The sequence below is a fragment of the Chelonoidis abingdonii genome, chromosome 8 (assembly GCF_003597395.2).
Source record: "Chelonoidis abingdonii isolate Lonesome George chromosome 8, CheloAbing_2.0, whole genome shotgun sequence".
Classification (NCBI taxonomy): domain Eukaryota; kingdom Metazoa; phylum Chordata; order Testudines; family Testudinidae; genus Chelonoidis; species Chelonoidis abingdonii.
This window is the reverse complement of record NC_133776.1, coordinates 34,077,613-34,096,998: the sequence shown is the minus strand read 5'-3', so window position 1 is coordinate 34,096,998 and position 19,386 is coordinate 34,077,613. Positions and strand designations below refer to the sequence as shown.

Sequence of the window (19,386 nt, the reverse complement as noted above, 5' to 3'; positions counted from 1 at the left end):
TTGGTCCCTGGAAGGCCTAGGCTGGGCAGGAAGACAAGATGACTACTGGTGGCGTCACTTTACCTCTGTCCTTGTAATAGGAGCCAGACTGAGGGGCACCCCAGAGCCTCAATGACAGTGGAGGACACGGGGGGCAGAACAGCTTTCTAGCCTCCTGAGGAATATGCAGGCCCAAGGAGCGGAGGGTGGCCCAGGAGTCTTTAAGGACATGGAGCCTTGCATCAGTTAGCTCAGACAATAGCCCCGTTTCCTTGAAAGGCAAGTCCTGGAGGGTAGTTTACATGTCCTGGGACAGCCCAGAGGTCTGTAACCAGGAGCTGCGCCTCATGGTTATCACAGGAGGTGACCACCCTGGACAGCACGTCCTTGGCATCCCAGGCCATCTGGAGGGCACCTCTGGCCACAGACTTGCCCTCTTCTGCCAAGGTGGCAAGTTCTTGAGCCCAATACTGTAGAAGGCTCTCCTTGAACTTGCTGATGGGAGTCCCACAGGTTTAAATTGTATCTGCCAAGTAGGGCCTGATGGCTAGATATCCTAAATTGGAGGCTGACTGTTGAATAAAATCTTTCCACCAAATAAGACCAGCCTCTTGGCATCTCTATTCTTGGGGGTGCCACTTGCCTGGCCCTCTCGTTGACAGCAGACACAACCAGGGACCCCGTGGGAGGGTGCGTACACAGGTATTCAAACCCCTTTGGGGGGACATAGTACTTTTCCACCTTCTTGGATGTGAGCAGAACAGAAAATGGGTCTGCCATACAGACTTGGCAATTTTCAGCACTCTTCAGAGTGAGCCATGCGACCTGGGCTGAGGCAGAGGAGAGGAGGACATTGAAGAAGTCGGACTCCTTAGCTAGCTGCTTGACCTCCAAATTCAGGTTGGCAGCCACCCTCAAAGTCATTGGGCTATTGGTTTGTGAGGTTGTGACGGCCCTCGTCCAGGGACAATGAGGACAACTGCACCACCAGAGGGTGGCTTCCCCTTGCTCCACTGGGCTGCTTTATGGCCACTAGGGCCTCCTGTGAAGTTGCCACTTTAGATTTGGCACCAGGCCTTGACTCTGGTGCCAGCTGTGCTGGGTGTAGCCTGTCCGATGCAGCCTGGAAGAAGCAGTGGAGCAATGGTACCAGCATAACAGGTACACCTCCAAGTGTTCCTTTATTGCCACTGGGTGGGCCATTGCCCTCAACCCAATGCCAGTGCTGCAGGCATCTTGGTGGGTTCCCAGCAAGAAGATGATTCACACACACACACACCTCCTTTTGGGGTGGGGGGAGGGCACTGAACTGGTCCTTTGACCCAAACCACTGTCCTTCTGGTGACCAGGGTGGAGAGGTCTAAGCTTGAGCCTGTTGACTGACCCTCATTGGCGACTGGTATGAAGACAGCCAAGGCTGCTGCCTGCCCAAAGAATGGTACCAGGGCCCCAGTGATTGGTGCCATGAACAGGAACAGTCCCATACTAGTGGGGACTAATGCCTGGGAGATCTGCGAGGCAATGGCAATCAGCACTTGGCAATCTCTGGCGGGAGGACCACAGTACTGTGAATACAGGGATCAGCATAGTGACTCCGGAGTCCCACGTCTTGTTGGTGGGAACCATGGCATTGTAGCTCTGGGCCTCCTGGCCGGAGACCAAGGCTATGGTATCAGGATCCTTGGCCATGGCAAAGGGAAATGATGTTTGCAGTCCGGGGATGGGGACACTCCACTGCCTTCGGGGGCGGGTCCATAACTTAATCGTCAGTACCAGTGTCTTGGAGGGATCTGCCATACACAGCCAAGCGCCTGCAGTATCAGTCAGCCTAACTGTTCTTTGGCCACTGGGCCCACTTCAGGCGCAGATGGCCCTGCAATGGGCGAGGACCCCCTACAGTGCCCTGGAGTCAGAGGCAGGTCCCTGGCTGGGCTAAAGGGTCTGACCATAGTGGTACCCCCGAGAGCCTGTGTGGCAGGCACGAGGCCAAACAGGTCCTTTGCCTGAACTTTCCTTCTTGTGTAATGCCTGCGGACAAGTTGACCTAGACTGCTTCTCTGGCACCGGCAAGGGGGCAACAGTGCTGGGTGGATTCCGCCACTGGCAGTGCTCTGCATGCTGATACTGAAGTACCGGGCTTGGAGTCAGAGTGCAAGGGCTCTGATTCCAGGCACAGATCAGCCTCCATGAGACAGGCCCTCAATCGAATGTCCCATTCCGAGTCCAGGGACAAACGTTTTTGCAGATCTGGCAGTTTTTTCTATGCAACTCTCCCAAGAACTTTAAACAGCTATCATGAGGGTCACTGATGGTCATCAGCTGGCTGCACTAGGATATGGCTTGAAGTCTGGAGAGCAGGGCATGCCTTGCTCTGGGACAAAGTCCCAGCAGGGACTTTAACTACTTGACTACTATTAAAAATACCGAACAGCTAACTAATCACTCAACTGAACACAAAGGAGAATTGTCTAAACAGTGAAGAAGTGCTAAGCAAGACCAGATGCTCCAACCAACTGTCCCAGGCAGTAAGAAGGAACAGAGGGCGTAGGGCCAGTGGCACTTGATATATTGCCACATGAGCTTAGCACTCCAGAGGGCACCACAGCTGGTCCCATGGAGATATTTGCTTTAGTGGTATTTAACAACTGTGTATGTGGGCCCACACACACCCAGAATGGAATAGACATGAGCGAGCACTTGAAGAAATTCCTATATTTTTTTGACCAATAGGATGCAGGGCAACTCCTGGATGTAGGTCCCCAGTACATCCAACAGGGTCAAGGTGGAGCATTATAGGGATAAGACTGATTCCAGTATGACTGACCAGGCCAGTTTCATGCCTCAAGTGGATGAGACAGGGCTCTGAAATTCAAGTCCCTGGTCTGTAGAGAGGCTCCCTCATTGATTAGCGTGATCAAAGAGGAAAAGTTTCCCTGATAAAGTGGAGAGAAAGTGTGCCCTGGTGAAGGAAATGAATAAGCTTCCCGCAGAGGTGATACTCTGTCATAAACAGATAGTAGGAGTTAATACAACAGAAGTACTTTATATCTCTTTTGACTATAAATGGTTAAGAAGTTCAGTAAGCCTGGCTGTCACCTGACCAGAGGACCAATCAGGGGACAGAATACTTTCAAATCTTGAGGGAGGGAAGTTGGTGTGTGTGCTGTTAGAATTTGGTTGTTGTTCACTCTGAGGGCTCAGAGGGACCAGACGTGCAACCAGGTTTCTCTCCAATCTCTCCGATACCGGCTCTTATAAAGTTGAGAATAGTGGGTACTAGGTAGATAAGGTGAGTTAGGCTTATGTTTGTTTTCTTTATTTGCAAATGTTTATTTGGCTGGAAGGAGTTCAAATTTGTATTTCACTGAAAGGATTTTAATTTGTACTTGGAATACCTTCCCAGCCTAAGTATACCAGTGTCTATAGCTGAAAGACCCTATAAAATATTCCATCTTAAATTTACAAAGAAAATTTTTTACTGTTTTTCTCTCTTTAATTAAAAGCTTTTCTTGTTTAAGAACCTGATTGTTTTTTTATTCTGGTGTGAGACCCCAGGAGACAAGGTCTGGATTCGCCAGGGAATTGGTGGGGAGAAAGCAGGGAAGGGGGAGAGAGAGGGGCTAATTTCTCTGTGTTAGGATTACTGTCTCTCTCAAGGAGAGTCTGGGAGGGGGGGGAAGGTGCATTTTCCTCTCTGTTTAAGATTCAAGGAGTTTGAATCACAGTGATCTTCCAGGGTAACCCAGGGACAGGAAGCCTGAGAGAGGCAACGGTGGGGGAAAGGGTTTACTTTCCTTGTGTTAAGATCCAGAGGATCTGGGTCTTGGGGTTCCCCGGGCAAGGTTTTGGGGGGACCAGAGTGTACCAGGCACTGGAATTCCTGGTTGGTGGCAGCACTACAAGTTCTAAGCTGGTAATAAAGCTTAGAGGAATTCCTGCTGGTACCCCATCTCTTGGACGCTAAGGTTCAGAGTGGGGATTTATACCATGACACACTCAAATTTAAGGTGACTGTGGCACCAAGAGACCAGGGCTATGACATCAGTGCGAGAAACATAGCACTCTCTTTGCACGTTGAAATCAGCCAGTACCATTAAGGTTTCTGTTATCCATGCCGATGTCAGTACTAGTACCAATGTCAATGCTGGTGATTCAAGGTCGCCAGAATTGTTGGGTAGAAAATGTCTTGTACCTTTAGAGAAAAGAGCCACAGATTGAGAAAGCATCACATCTCCTTGTTGAATGAGACAGCTTAGTGCTCCCCCTTATGTCTTAAGAATGGAAGAGGGGAATCTGTATGAGGAGTCTATACAGCCTGGTGTTTGGATCTCCCCTGCCTCGGTGAGGAGGCAATACTGGTCTTTGCTGCCAGTGTGGTCACTGATAAGGTGGTTTACAGTTGCCCCAAATCCTTGCCTGACAGTGCCACGAATGCAGGCACCAATGCTGGGTGTTGCATGGTGCTGGCAAAGGCAATGGCTGACTAGGACTTAAGACCAGTTCTATCTTGAAGACAGATTCTTGTTCCTTGGGGTCCAAAGTGCCTTACTGATGGTTAAAGTTGCATCTTGAACAAAGTGAACCTGGATTTCCTTGTCCTGGTCAAAAAGGAACAGCCAACCAAGGAGATGTAGACCATACTGCTGTTTATATAATTGGATAGACCAAAACATGACCATATGCCTTCTTGAGTCCTAAGAACCACTCTTTCTGTGTGTACAGTACAAGGCAGCAGTCCTCTGGTTAGTCAGCTTTGTATGTTGACTCTTAAATTCAAGATTAGTTTCTCAAAAACACCTCAAAGTAGCCGAATATCTAATGTGTGATCAAACAGGCCTTCTCACACAATAAAATGCTTTGACACTGCACAAGCAGGTATTTTCACTTGCTAAAAGAGAAAGAATTACATCAGTCACTTGTCCCATTTAAAGGAGTAAGTTAACCTGAAATGGTGTTCACACCGTCTACCTGCTGTAATAGAGATATGTAAATAAATCCTTTTTTTGGGTAGTCTGGATGGATTCTGTTTTTTTGGAGTTCACAATCACTCTTGGGCTACGTGGCTCTGGAGAACAAATTATGTATTTTCACTTTTTATGTCTAGATCTCATGATAGCTGGAAGATTATATGTAATCAGGATTCCATATTTCACACTTCACCTGATCACTTCAGCCTACAACAGCACTGCAGCTGTAATTTTAGGAAAAACATTTATGAAGTCACAGCAATTCCAGTTATTAGGATTACAGATCTCGAAAGACTGAATTTAATAGCATTAAGTCATGCTGCATTTACATACTAATATATATGAGAAACTCTGAACAAAAGGCAAATATACTTGTAGCTAATAGCGATCTTACCTTCCTCCTAATGTGTCGTCTTGTGGTTGGGCCCCGGCAGTGTTCCTCTGTGAACGTCGCAGTGACCCCCCTGGATTGTTATTAGGCCGGTTGGACATTGGCACCTCTCTCCTGAAGGGACATACCCTTTCTAGACACTACCATTCACTGTAAGAAAAAAAAAAAAGTCGATATATTTAGACACAGAAAAGGATTCTTGAAGATACTACATTATTAAGTAAGAAAAAGTGTCTTCATGGAATGGAAGGCTTAAGTCTGTTCCAAGTCAAGTGATACTCTAAAAGATAAACCTCATTACCGCTCAGTATGCAGGGTGGATAAAAATCAAGGATTTTCTTTAAAAACAAAAATCAGATTTTATTTAAAGCGTATTTTTGAGGGGGGGGAATCTATCTAAAGATAGTTTTAATTAAGATATCTTTGAGCTAAAATGTATCTTTATGGAATAGGGATTATAAATTTTAATTCTATAGTATGAGACAATATATTCATGTAATATTTAAGAAGAGTTTTGTAAAAAGGTGTTCCGATAGTTCATGGATTTGGGACCCAATCTTATGGGGTTCCACAGTCTTCTGTATAGACTACTTAGGTTAACCTACCCAATGGGACACAGTGCGCAGTCTACAAGATACCATCAGAGATGCTTAATTTCGCAGTTCTCAAACTGTGGATTTGTCTCCCCAGAGGAAACATGCTTGTTAACAGCAAAAGTGTCTTAAAATAGAGAGGTGAGAAATAACAGACCTCAAATCTATTGTCCCTCTGCAAATTTGTATACACACAGTCAATCCCTTACCTCTCTCTAAAAGTGCAAAGTTTGAAAAAGTTCAATGAACTGAAAATTGTTGGGGGCGGTAGAGCTATGGACAAGGAGAAGTCATGAGATAAATGTAAGAAGTGAGGGACATATGTTTGTTTTGTAAAAATATGTTTGCGGTTGAAGAAAAAAAAATCCAGACTCCATAATATTGTTTTAGTTAAATAAAACAGTGTAAATGTTTGTCTGGTCATGTTCTCCCCCTAATACAGCATGAGTTGTGAAGAATATGTATTAAGGTTAACACAACCAACAAGAAAGCACTTTTATATAGAAAACCACGATTAAATCAAGTAACTAGTGATTTAAATCAAATCCACCCGTCAATATGTATTAGTTACATTTAGTCAGCATGACATTCTATATTCATTTTTTCTAGAAAAGAACATTTAGTTTTTGGTGATGCTTTCATGGAAAGAGGTAGGACATGGACTGTCTAAAACCCACAGCATTTATAAACATATTTAGGAGAAATGCATTCTTGGTACCTACATACATTAACTTAAACAACTAAACAAGTGTCCGAGAATTGTACATTTCCTTATGGAGAGAGGTGGCACAGTTGTATTGCTGCCAATTCCTGGGAGAAGCAATGCTTTACAAGTACAGTAGTTTAAAAATGTTAAACTTCTGCATACATGTGTGAATTAGATAAACATATAACCATTCAGCATACGAGACCCAGTCATTAGCCAGAAATTCTTGTTTGGAGATCAGATGAAATCTGATCGGTTTCTAAAGTTGTTGAGAGCACTGAATTTACAATTGCTAGAGAGAAACTTACCCTAAGATAATCAACTCAAGAAACACTTACTCAAGGAAAATAGGTACACGATGCCTTTATACTTAATCTTGGGAAGCCTACAACATTCTCACATATCTGACCTTTCTAAATACGGCTTTGCCAGTGACCTCAAAGAGAAAGACCCCATACTGCCCTGCCAACGTCCTTGGACAGAAATATTTTGAGATTCATGCTTGCTCAGTTCCTAAACAGAGAAAAAAGGAGTACCTCATATTGTGGCAAATTATGCTATTTTGTTTATGTAGGCAAGCTGATACCAACTGAACTGTGGTCAGTAAGCCTGTTTTTACTTATGACTCCATCCATAATTTTAAAATTCAAAAGCAAAACAGCTGGAACAAAGAATACAGCATTACTTATATGAAAGTAGAAAGGACAGGAAAACTGGTTAAGGCCCAAAGTGTCAGAAGTTCAAACCACCACTTGGACAGCTATATCTGTTAAACTATCATACTTGAATATCTGTTTTAAGGGGTATTTTTAAGCTCAGGTTTTGAGAGCTGAGTGCTGAAGCATAGCTCAGCACTTAGCGCAGCCATTGAAGTAATTTTAAAAGCTTGTGTTCTCATATTAGTAAGAGGTATTTTGAATAGCAGATATTCAAAACCAGTACTAGAGATTATTAAAAGCAGTGTTATGCATCTCATTCAACATTAGTCCTCGTGGATCCGACCTTGACCAGTTAGATTTCTCATGCCTGCTAAATAACATCAACGTTCCCAGAGCCTTTCACAGGCTTTTGCCTCTCTTCCTTAGGATATCACAACTGCTCACATGGATTTTGCAACATCCAGATTTCAATGTTGCATTGTAATCTGATCATAATCCTAGACAAGTGCAAGACTGATGCTAGGCACTCTTGTCTGCTAGTGCAGCTGCAGCATATCGCAGTGACTCTGTATAACTCAGACCTGGGATTAGTGTTAGGGAACAAAGTAGGAGTCCCATGCCTATCTCATTATATTAGATATTATCTGCAAGAGAACCACCACCACTGGTTTCCCCAAAAAGCACCAGCACTACACAGACTGAAGTCAACTAATCTTTCGTTTGGAGCATTTCCCAAGTCACAGTATGTCAACTGCACAGTGTTCAACTAATGCACAAGTTTCCCTTCAGAAGCATGACTCTGATGCATTCCCCTCCACTGCAAGGGGGGGGGCATGAATCACCCACAAATCTGAGACGTTCATGGGAGAGACTGTATAAGATTTCCAGCTACATGACGAAACAGTGACAGAATTCCTTCAGGCTGCCTGTACACTAAAAGTATATTTTGTCCACAGCCATTTCATTAACATCATTGACTTACATCCAGAGTAAAAATTCTCCCTACAGAGAATGCATAAAAGTCTCCGTCAAAGTCACCAAGAGGCAAGGCTGCTAGAGATCTAGACTGCAGGAATCCCAGAGAAATGGAATATACTGTTATAGAAGGCACTAGCTGATGGTTCTGTTACGTTTTTTCTCAGCATGTGAGCAAGTATTGCTGTGTTGCCAATCCTGGTCGTTCCCTCCCCTCAAGAGACATGACTCTGGTGGGAGCTAGACTGGCACCAGTTTTTCCAATGACAAGAGACACTCCAACCCAGAGAATTTAGCCTTGTCCATGACTGCCTGTCTGGTTAATGTACCCAGGAAGTGGAGCAATCAAAGATGCTGTAGGCAGAGCTGTAGTGCTCTCCCTCCCCACAGCAACCCAAAGCCATTCTCATAGGAGGAAGCAACATGAACAGAACAGTTCTTCTGCCTCTGTTCCCTCCCCCATGCAATACTCAGCCTGGGAACAGCGTGCCACCTGGCCTGGGAGTAGAGATGAGGAACCGTAGAGGTGAGGTTGGGAAACTGAAGCGATGAGAGTTGGGGCAGAACTCCTGGGGAAGGGATAGGCAGATCCAAAGACAAAAACTCCTTCAGCAGGTGCAAGAATGACCATACCCCAATAAGTTTGGGAGAGTGGACGATAATATTTGTCTCACACAGGATATGTGCAGGGGGAATTGCAAAAAATTAAAATGCCACCCTCCCCCCTCTTACCCACACATTCTAGTCTCCAGATCCCTCAAAAAAAAAAAAAAACAAAAAAAAAACCATGCTTTTTTTTTTAATTTCTTGAGGTTTAATACTGGTATTGATTCTTAAAATTTGTTGTTGGTAATTTTAGTTATGCCCAAGGTTTTTTTTTGTTTTTTTTTAAGCAGAGCCCTCTTTTAAGAGAAGGAACAGCATCAGCAGGAATGTTTGCTTCCTGCCCCTGGGCTAGTATCAATTTCTAAAGCAGAGTTGCTTTCTGGAATCAGGCAGTGGTGCTGGGCTGAAGTTCTTGCAAGAAGCAATTGCACTGAAAGTTGTCTGGCTGTGTCATTCCAGGATGTGTACGTGTGAATGCACACACATGGACACGTACATATGGGTGTAAGTAAAAATAAGGCATGATTCTCTCAGCATATATTCTGACTCAGGTCACTAATTCTTCCGTAACCACAAGCTGACTTGCAAGGGCCCAGATTTTTATTATTAATTAATATTATATGGAGATACCAGATTTCTGGTAGGCAGTGGAACAATGCTGTGACTGGAACAGGACTCTGGCATCTGTTGCAGGAGGTAACAGTTTCTTAAACAGTCTTCTTGCCTTGTGTCTTTCACCAACAGAAACTGATTCAATAAAGAAAAAGAATAAAGATTCTACCTCACCCAACTCTTGCATATCTGGAACCAACACGGCTACAACCCCACCACAAACAGCAATGAAAATGTTTTATGTAGGAAACATTTAAAAAAAAAAAATCAATATTTTGGCTCTCAAATTGAAAAGGCTGGATGTCAGAGGAAGAATTCCATTCCAAATAGCTTAGAAGATATGCAACAGGAGAAGGCAGATGGCATGCAAAGCAATTCAGACCCAGATAAGTGGAGCTCCACTCTACCTAGAAAGCCTGGATAGTAGCTACTTCTTCCTGCAAGCCTCTGCCTACTCTCAATTGTAAAACAATGTTTAACCTCATTCTGTCCCTCATGCTGCTCACCGTACATGGATCCCTAAACCAAATCAGTTCAAAGAGAGACTCCCACCTTGCAACTGATATTTACTACCACTGAAGTTCAAATGTTTGCTGAGATTTTATTTTGGGAGTTTACATATATATAAAAATAGTTTAAGGTTACTAACTGTAATCCTGCCACAATACTTCCAGTTTGCCTTAGAATTTTGTGCAGCTTTGTGACTGGCTCCACTTGCTATCCAGCATAGCATATGAGATATTTCTGAGAGAGAGAGAGAGAGAGAGATTTATTTAAAAACCACACACACACCCCCCCCAAAAAAAAAAAAAAAAAAAAAAAAAAAAAAAAAAAAAAAAAAAAAAAAAAAAAAAAAAAAAAAAAAAAAAACCCAAAAACCAGTGCCGAGATTTATTATAAAAAGAAGGGGTCCTCCACATCCTTGCTCCTGGGAGCCCAGGAGTCTATTCAGATTCTCTTACAGGAGTGGTTTTCAACTTTTTCTGGGGACCCAGTTTTGAAGAAAATTGTTGATGCCCATGACCCATTTGAACTGGGGATGAGGGGTTTAAGGTGTGGGAGGGGATCAGAGCTCTGGGGTGGGGCCATGAAGGAGGGGTTTCAGATGCAGGAAGGTGTTCCAGATTTGGGGGGCCTTAGGGCATGGGTTTACCTCTGGCAGCTCCCAGTCAGTGGCACAGCCAGGGTGCAGAGGCAGGCTTGACACCTCTCCTGGCACTGCACACCGTGCTGCACCCTGGAAGGGTCCAGCAGCAGGTCCAGCTCCTAGGCAGAGGTGCACACAAGCGGCTCTGCACAGCTCTTGCCCGCAGACACCGCCCCTCCCCCCTCCAGCTCCCCTTGGGAGTGCAGAGCTGGTGCTTGGGGTGACAGCAGCGCACAGAGCCCTGTGGCCCCCCGCCTAGAAGCTGGACTCACTGCTGGCCACTTCCGGGACACAGTGCGGCGGTGAAACAGGTAGATACTAGCCTGCCTTAGCTGGGCAGCACCGCCAACAGGCCTTTTAACATCCCGGTTGGCAGTGCTGACCAGAGCTGCTAGGGTACTTTGGTACTGAGCAAGGCAACCCAGTGCCTTACATGCCATGACTCAGCACTGGATAGTGACCCGAACTTGGAAAAACACTGTCCTAGAGTTCCATCATGCGATTTCTGTACTTCTCTTATTCAGAAGTGGTTAGATTCACAAGTAAATCTGCAACCCTTCTCATCCACTGAATTCCTTTATCTTTTCAAGAACAAGCCCCACACAGGGAGTACTGCAAGTGCTCTTCCCTTATTTAGATATCTACAAGGCACAGCTTAAACTTCCTTGTCTGTATCTACTATGACATGAACAAACTTTGTCAAAATTGAATTTTAATTAGCAGGGCACTGATTTAACATGTGAAATTAGAGACATCACATGCATCAAGTGAACTGTTATGGTTGTGTGTGTTCAAGTACTCATTATTTGCAGCTAAGTATTAGTCAGGGTTTCACTGACTTGCCTTCTTTATACAGAAGGAGTATCCAATTGCTGCTTAAGCCATGAATAATGCCAAAGTACTGGTCCATAGCGATTTTGCTTTCACGTACAAGGTCCTTAACAGACTTGAACTTGAGAGAACAGTCCATAAAGTTTCAAGCACATCCCACCATGCACCTTTTGAAGTCTGGCACCCAAAACTGCCTTCCTGCCCCGTGCAGGAGTTGGAACAGCCATTGCCTGAGGATCACATTTCAAGAGGCCAGATACCAGAGGAAGGATGGCAGTAAAGGTGCCAAGATATAGGCAGGTGTGTTCTAGCAGTTAGAGCATGCGACAGAGTCTGGAGACCTGAGCTCTGCTGTAGCTATCACTCAATCACCGCATGACGTTGACTTGTCCAATCTGTCCGTTTCCCCATCCGTAGAATGGATTTTAGTACTTACACTGAAGTGTTCAGACATTCCCTGGTAAAAGCACTAAGATCCAGATCCTCAGATGAATTTAGATGCCTAACTCACATTGATCTGTGCCTAAATGCCAAGCATTAGCTGTATTTGCAGCCAGTGGACCATTGCTACTACTGATTTAGCATGCTTCAGGTGGACTAAAAGAGTATCTGCCAAAAATGTGTCTCAGGTGAGATCTGCTGTGCAAAGATGAGCCTCAAAAGAGTGACTGTGCCTGAATGCTGGCTTTATACATCTCACCAGTGACCCTCCCCTTAGTCTCTGTCAAGGGTTACCTGCAGTTGGAGTGCGAAAAGGAGAACAGTACTACTTCGTTGCAGAACTGTCAGGTAGTTTCTGTTTATGAAAGGCCAGAGAAGATCATGGAGATCCTATATATTTGTGTACATGCCAAAAGTCTAAAAATAGGCAAAATGGTTAGTAGGTTACAGTAAGTAAACACGAAGTTCTGGATGCAGAGATGGCAGACACCAGATAGCAGAACCATAACATTTCACCAGCACTGTTCCTGGACAAGATCTGGAGTCCATGGGGGCCTGACAAACCCAACAATCACAAGCAGATTAAAGCCTCACTGGTAGTCCCAGCTGGACTACACAAGCAGTTTCTACTTAGCACTCATGTATGACCAACAGAGCTAGCGTCAGTTGGAAAACTAGCAGCTGCCAACAGAGCTCTCCAATTATCACGGTTAACAAAGTTGACTCAAGAGCATGATTAGCAACCAGGCCACCACATTGTGATGTCAAGTAGGTAGTAAGACTATTGCTTACCAGAAGGCCACCTCCTTCAAAGTTACTTCTTTACAAGTTTAGAGAAGGGAGAAAGATTAGTCCCTTTAAACAATTTCAGTTTAGGCCATACTAAGCAACAAATGGTTTCTTTTCTCCAGCAGGTGGAAATAAGCCAGTAAGGTTCCTAAATAGGAAGCATGACAAATTGTTTCTCTTTGCCAGTGAAGCATTTGGGGGAATATTTCAGGGAACATCAACATATGGACAGCCCAGCATAGAAAGGGGGATTTCATATCAAGTGGCATGACTTTCCATTCCCAGTTACTGTGCTTAACATAGTAGTTGATCTGTTGCAGCTGGAATTGTTATAGAAGTATTTCAAACTCCAAGATCATAAGGATTTTTTTTTAAATTGTTAATTAGTTCTATAGTCAAAGAAACAGGAGAGCCCATGTCCAGTCAGTCAATACAATGGCAGAAGTTCAAACTCCCAGCCACTCAATCTAGTTTATACTGGGCAAAACTGATCCTGAGAAGCTAGCTGAAGCAGACAATACCTTATTAGCATCAACACGAAAAAGTCATTTTAGAAACAGAAGTTGTACAGATTTAGTACACAAGCATCTTTAAAATCAGAATAAGCCTGAAATGTCATGGGAAAACAGACGAAAAAAACATGCTAATTCAGGATAATCAAAGCCCTGTAACATATCTCTATACCAAATTAGTTCTGCAGCTTAAGGCTTACTTTTTTACTTTTTTTTTTTTTTTTGAACTTCAACATTTTGGTTCAAGGAAAGAATTACAAACTTCAGTAAATACCAACTAAATGACAACAGCAAAAAAGTTCAGTAGTTTAAGCATTGGCCTACTAAACCCAGGATTGACAGTTCAATCCTGCAGGGGGCCATTTAGGGATCTATGACAAGATCTGTCTGGAGCTTGGTCCTGCTTTGAGCAGGCGGTTTTTTTTAGACTCAGCATGACCTCTGACGGTCCCTTCCAACACCTGATATTCTTATCACTACCATTAACTGTCTTCATAGTATTGAGCATCGCAGTTTCATACTTGAATTGTGATTGATTTTAGTTGTTTCATGTGATACAACACATGTTTATTAGAATCCACCATTTAATTTATAAAATTAGACTTTCAAGGCAGTCCTCACCTTCCAATTTTGGCGCAGTCAATTTGACTTGCATTATTTATTGTTTAGCTTTGCAGTACTTTGTTTAACTGATGTGATCACTAGAAATGGTTGTGTTCAAGACATCAAGGTCTACTTTACTGGACAAATCTTTAAGACCTTCAACTGTAACCTTACTAACTAGAACAAAACTAAAGTTATTAATTTTAGAACCATTTTTTAAACTGAATAACCCTTAAAATGGTATTGTAGTGTATTACTTCAACAATATCTATGCAAATCCATGTAAAGTAGTCAGCATACAGGAAAAATAAAAGACTGGCATGCTCCACAAACATCCTGTTACAAATTAAACCTTAAGTTCCCTTCCAAACAAACAACCACAAATAACGTCAGCAGGTTAAATTATGCCTGACACTTGCGCAGTTTTATTATGTGCAACAGGTCTGCATATATGTAACTGACTGCACATTAACAAATGTTTATTCTAGTCCATCTTAGAAAAAAAAGAGACTATACTCTCAACTGAGGGCTCTTCTTCACGTACAGCACTACAGCTGTAACACTTTAGTGAATACACTACTAATGCCAACAGGAAAGTTTCTCCCCCTCAGTGTAGTTAATCCAACTCATGATGAGGTGATATAGCCATGTCGATGGGAGAAGCTCTCTCATCGAGATAGTGCTGTCTACACAGGGGTTAGGTTGGTATAACAGTCACCTGAGGCGTGGATTTTTTGCACCCCTGAGCAATGTAGCTATATGGATATAGGTCTGTAATACAGACCTGGCCTCTTTCTTACCTGTGCTGGCTCTGCAGCAACAGGAGAAAATAGTATGACAAAAAAAACAAAAAAGGCCACTATTTTAGTCAATAAAGCAAGCAGAAGTGATTATAGAGGGAAAAGTCATCTTCAGAGTTGTCTGAATTTTTTTTTTTTTTTAAATAAAAGCCAAACAACCAGTTGAGGTTGCCCCTGTACACAATACCAAGAAATGTTACTAGTAAACATTTAGAAGTATGAAAGTGAGCAGTAGTTTAGGAAAGAAATTTCACAGCACTTGTATCTCAAAATGTGAGGAAAAATGCATGTACAGATTACATATTCTAAAAACCTTATCTACCCATTATATTTGCTCATTACATGGATACTAGTACACCTTCAATGTTAACTGTTAGATCAATTGTATTGACAGATTTCTTCTTTTGAGAAAAACAGTGTATAAAACAAGGCAAACCTAAAACTACCAAGTGGTAACTTTTCACTCTCACTTGTGAAAGTCTGACACTTCTTGAAGTAATTTGCTTCTGGAATGAGAAGAAGTTTTTGTGGATGGATACATTTTCTTGCCTACACACAACTTTGATATTGACACAAAACAGTGCCTTTCACCCATTACCCCCTACTAAAAAGTGAAAATAACGCCTCATCCTTCTGAAGGACACCATTGGCTTTTCCCATCCCAGACCCACAAAAGGAACAACTTCAAAAGACACTTCTCTCCTTTTCCCAATCAAGCAAAGAGAAACCATAAAGTTTCAAAAGTAGGAAGCACAAACAGTTGCAAATAGGGATGCAAAGATCAATGACATGGTCAAAATGACAGGCTAGGAGAATGGTTTATGAAGCAGCATTCTCAATAGATGAGTGGAAAAAGAATTCCTTTATCAATATCAGAGAAAAAGGGATGTTGCAGTAAGCAAAATGAGAACCCAGGTGAGTTTTAGCTGTGTGAATGCACAGGGAAAGCCATATCTTAGAAGGTGTTATGTGGAAAAAATCTGCAAGGTTTGACTAGATCCTGTTACACAACTTATGTCCAAGGGGGACACCGTAGAGAGGTCCTAGTCAAAAATGATACCCAGGTTACTGGTCCGAGCAACAGGCAATATGGCTATGACCATGATTGAGAAAGGAGGGCATGGGGGCAAGAGGGAGGAGAAGAGAAGGGAAGATTAAGAGCTCTGTGTTAACCAGGTTGAGCATAAGTGATTGTTTTCTCTTGTGAATGTCTAAGCAAACTGTTTAGTTTGGACAGAAGGAAACGGGTATGGATTAGAAAGGAACATCTGCAATTTCTCAGCATAGAGACTGTACTGAATTTGTCTGCAGATGGGATTATCCACACACGTGTAGAGGGAGAGAAACAGAATCCCATGGAACCCTCCCACAGAGCTGGGGACATGGCGGATTTTCTTATCAACATGCTGAAGGAGCAGTTAGAGAGGCCAGAGTACTGGAAGCAAGTGGAGGACAGAGTTTTAAGAAAAGCATGGTCAATGGCTGAAGGCAATTGACTGTGCTTTGACTAGTAAGAGGTTATTTTAGAGAGTAGTTGCAGTTGAGTGCAAGAGGTGGAAGCCGGATAGAAGAGGAACTGCAGACAACAATGCAAACAGTGCAGTTAATGAGTATAGAGATGAAAAGGAGAAGGGACGTAGTTGGAGAGGCAAGCAGAGTGATTTTTTTTTTTTTTTTTTTTTTTTTTTTAATAAAAAGATTGAAGCAACTAGACCATGTGTATATTGAAGGAAAACCCAGAGGAAGGTGAGAAGCTAAGGAGAAATGTTTGGGAAAGGACAAAAGTGAGTGTGAGGAAGATCAGGAGATGGGCCAGGATCACTAGGACACAAGTGGTTAAAAGAAGAGTGCAGAGGAGACTTCTACACTTATGATAGAAAGGAAAGAGTTGAGGAAGAAGGAAACGTCATTTTCTCTTGAAAGAAATCTGAAGACTCCTGTGGTTTGAAGAATTAGTCAAAGGTGTGAGAAGTTAACTAGAATTGCAGATGTGGGATTCAATTATGTTGGCAGAAATTAAGGAAGAGAGAATAGACTTTGATGAGCAAGTCAGCCTGGTCACAGAATCAGACTATCAGGGTTGGAAGGGACCTCAGGAGATCTAATCCAACCCCCTGCTGAATGCAGGGCCAATCCCCAGACAGAGTTTTACCCCAGTTCCCTAAATGGCCCCCTCAAGGGCTGAACTCACAACCCTGGGTTTAGCAGGCCAATGCTCAAACCACTGAGCTATCCCTCTCGCTGATGGTCACAAGGTGTTGCAGAGATCTCTGGCAGAAATTAACAAAAAGGGATTGAGTAAGCCTAGGCCAGAAGTTGGCAGAGTAGACTTTGCAATGAGAGAAGACAGAAAAAAAAAAAAAAAAAAAAAGGGATGAAGAATGGAGAGAAACAACCACATTATCAGTGGAAGAAATGGAAGAGAAGATAGGGAGGAAAGAGTTAAGAGCAGACAAGTCATCAATACTGATGGATGGCAAGTCACAGAAAGGCCAGATACGAGGACATGGAGGGGAAGGGAGGGGAGGGAGGCTGATAGGCATGGTAAAGACCAGGTAGATGATGGTCTTGGAGGGGTTGGGGGGGAAAAGGAGGAAAAATGGAAGAACAGTGTTTGGTGAAAAAGTCAAAGGAATGGCTGATTGGATGAGTGGAAGAGTTGAAGCAGGTAGGTTCAAAATTAAAAGACAAGATGGAGAGGAAAACATGAAGCCACAAGCCATAATGTCAACAAACATGGAAGTTGACAGAGGACAAATATGGGAGATTGAGGAGAGAAGAGAGCAGCAGCTGAAATCAGAGAGGAAGGCTCACAGAAAGTTGGGTGGATGGTAAATAGCAACACGGAGAAGAAGAAAGAAGAGTGACTCAGTGCTGTTCAAAAGAGAGGAGAAAAAGTGGGAAGGGGGAAGAAGAAAGGGTTGGAAGTAGAGTTGTCGTCGATTAATTGCAGTTAACTCACGTGATTAACTCAAATTAATTGCAATTAATTGCACTGTTAAATACAGATGAAATTAAATTAATATTTTTGCATGTTTCTACAGTTGAAAATGTATTGATTTCAATTACAACAGAATACAAAGTGTATGGTGCTCACTTTATTATTTTTATTACAAATATTTGCACTATAAAAATAAGATGTTTTTCAATTCACTTCATACAATTACTGTAGTGCAATCTTGATCATGGAAGTGCAACTTATAAATGTAGTTTGTTACATAACTGCACTCAAAAACAATATATAAAACTTTAAGGCCTACAAGTCCACTCAGTCCTACTTGTAAGGGAAACGAGTTTGTTTATATTTTCGGGAGATAATGCTGCTCACTTCTTAATTACAAGATCACCTGAAAGCGAGAACAGGCATTTACATGGTACTGTTGTAGCCGGCATCACAATATTTACATGCCAGATGCACTAAAAATTCATATGCTTCTTCACGCTTCAGCCACTGTTCCAGAGTGCATGCTTCCATGCTGATAACGCTCATTTAAAAAAAAAAAAAAAATGCATTAATTTGTGACAATTTCTTGGGGAGAACTGTATGTCTCCTACTCTGTTTAATCCATATTCTGCCATATAATTCATGTTATAACAATCTCGGATGATGACCCAGCACATTTTTTTTTTAAACAACACTTTCACTGCAAATTTAATAAAATGCAAAGAAGATACCAATTTCTAAAGATTGCTATAGCACTTGACCCAAGATTTAAGACTCTGAAGTGCCTTCCAAAATCTGAGAGGGATGAGATGTGGAGCATGCTTTCAGAAGTCTTAAAGAACAACTCTCGGATGCAGAAACTACAGAACCCAAAACACCAAAAAAGACTAACTTTCTGCTGGTGCCATCTGACTCTCATGATGAAAATGAACATGCACTGGTCCACACTGTTTTGGATTGTTAGTTATCAAGCAGAATCCACCATCAGCATGGACATATGTCCTCTGGAATGGTGGCTGAAGCATCAAGGGACATATGAATCTTTAGCACATCTGGCATGTAAATATCTTGTGACGCTGGCTACAACAGTGACATGCAAATGCCTGTTCTCACTGTCATGTGACATTGTAAACAAGCAGCAGACAACAGTATCTTCTGCAAATGTAAACTAATTTGTTTGTCTGAGCAACTGGCTGAACAAGAAGTAGGACCAATTGGACTTTCAGGGTCTACAGTTTTAACTTTTTTTATTTTTGAATACAGGTTTTTTTGTACATAATTCTACATCTGCAAGTTCAACTTTCACGATAAAGAGATTGCACTACTGTACTTGTATTAGGTGAATTGAAAAATACTATTTATTTTGTTTTTTACAGTGTAAATACACTGGACCCTCACTAGAAAGCAGAATTTGGGATCCATGCCAAATACTGCGTTATGGGGGAACTGCATTAAAATGAAGTTACTGTACACAGTAAATGTCACATCCATAAAGTATAGAAAACCTTAGAAAATAAACTCCTACTTGAAGGAAACAAATGAGAAAAAAAGTGTCTACTTTAAATCTAATAAGCAACATTACAATAAACTAGACTAGTTTTTCTTAGAAAAGATCGATGAGTTGCTTTTGCTTCTTGCTGCTGTGCTGCTTCCGCTTAGCAAACTGCAAAACCAAAAAAAACCCACCACTACATAGCTGCATAATTTTTAATAGGCACAATGTCTTGCATCTCAAACCATCTCAAAGCAGTCTCCAAGCCGGCTACGGTCACAGTTGATGTTGGAATGACATCCACTTCATCTTCTTCCACAGGGAAGGCCAATTCTTCAG

At 42.5% G+C, this 19,386-nt stretch overlaps 1 protein-coding gene across 10 annotated transcripts in view; it reads right to left on the bottom strand.

Moving 5' to 3' along the window:
- The window catches only part of TRIP12 (thyroid hormone receptor interactor 12), a 174,203-nt gene that overhangs the window by 120,296 nt on the left and 34,521 nt on the right, over positions 1–19,386 (bottom strand). For all 10 annotated transcript variants that reach the window (XM_032765634.2, XM_032765637.2, XM_075068497.1 and 7 more), the window contains one exon: positions 5,341–5,487. In XM_032765634.2, coding sequence (XP_032621525.1) covers positions 5,341–5,438 — 98 coding nt within the window. In that variant the 5' untranslated portion in view covers positions 5,439–5,487. The remainder of the gene's footprint in view (positions 1–5,340; positions 5,488–19,386) is intronic.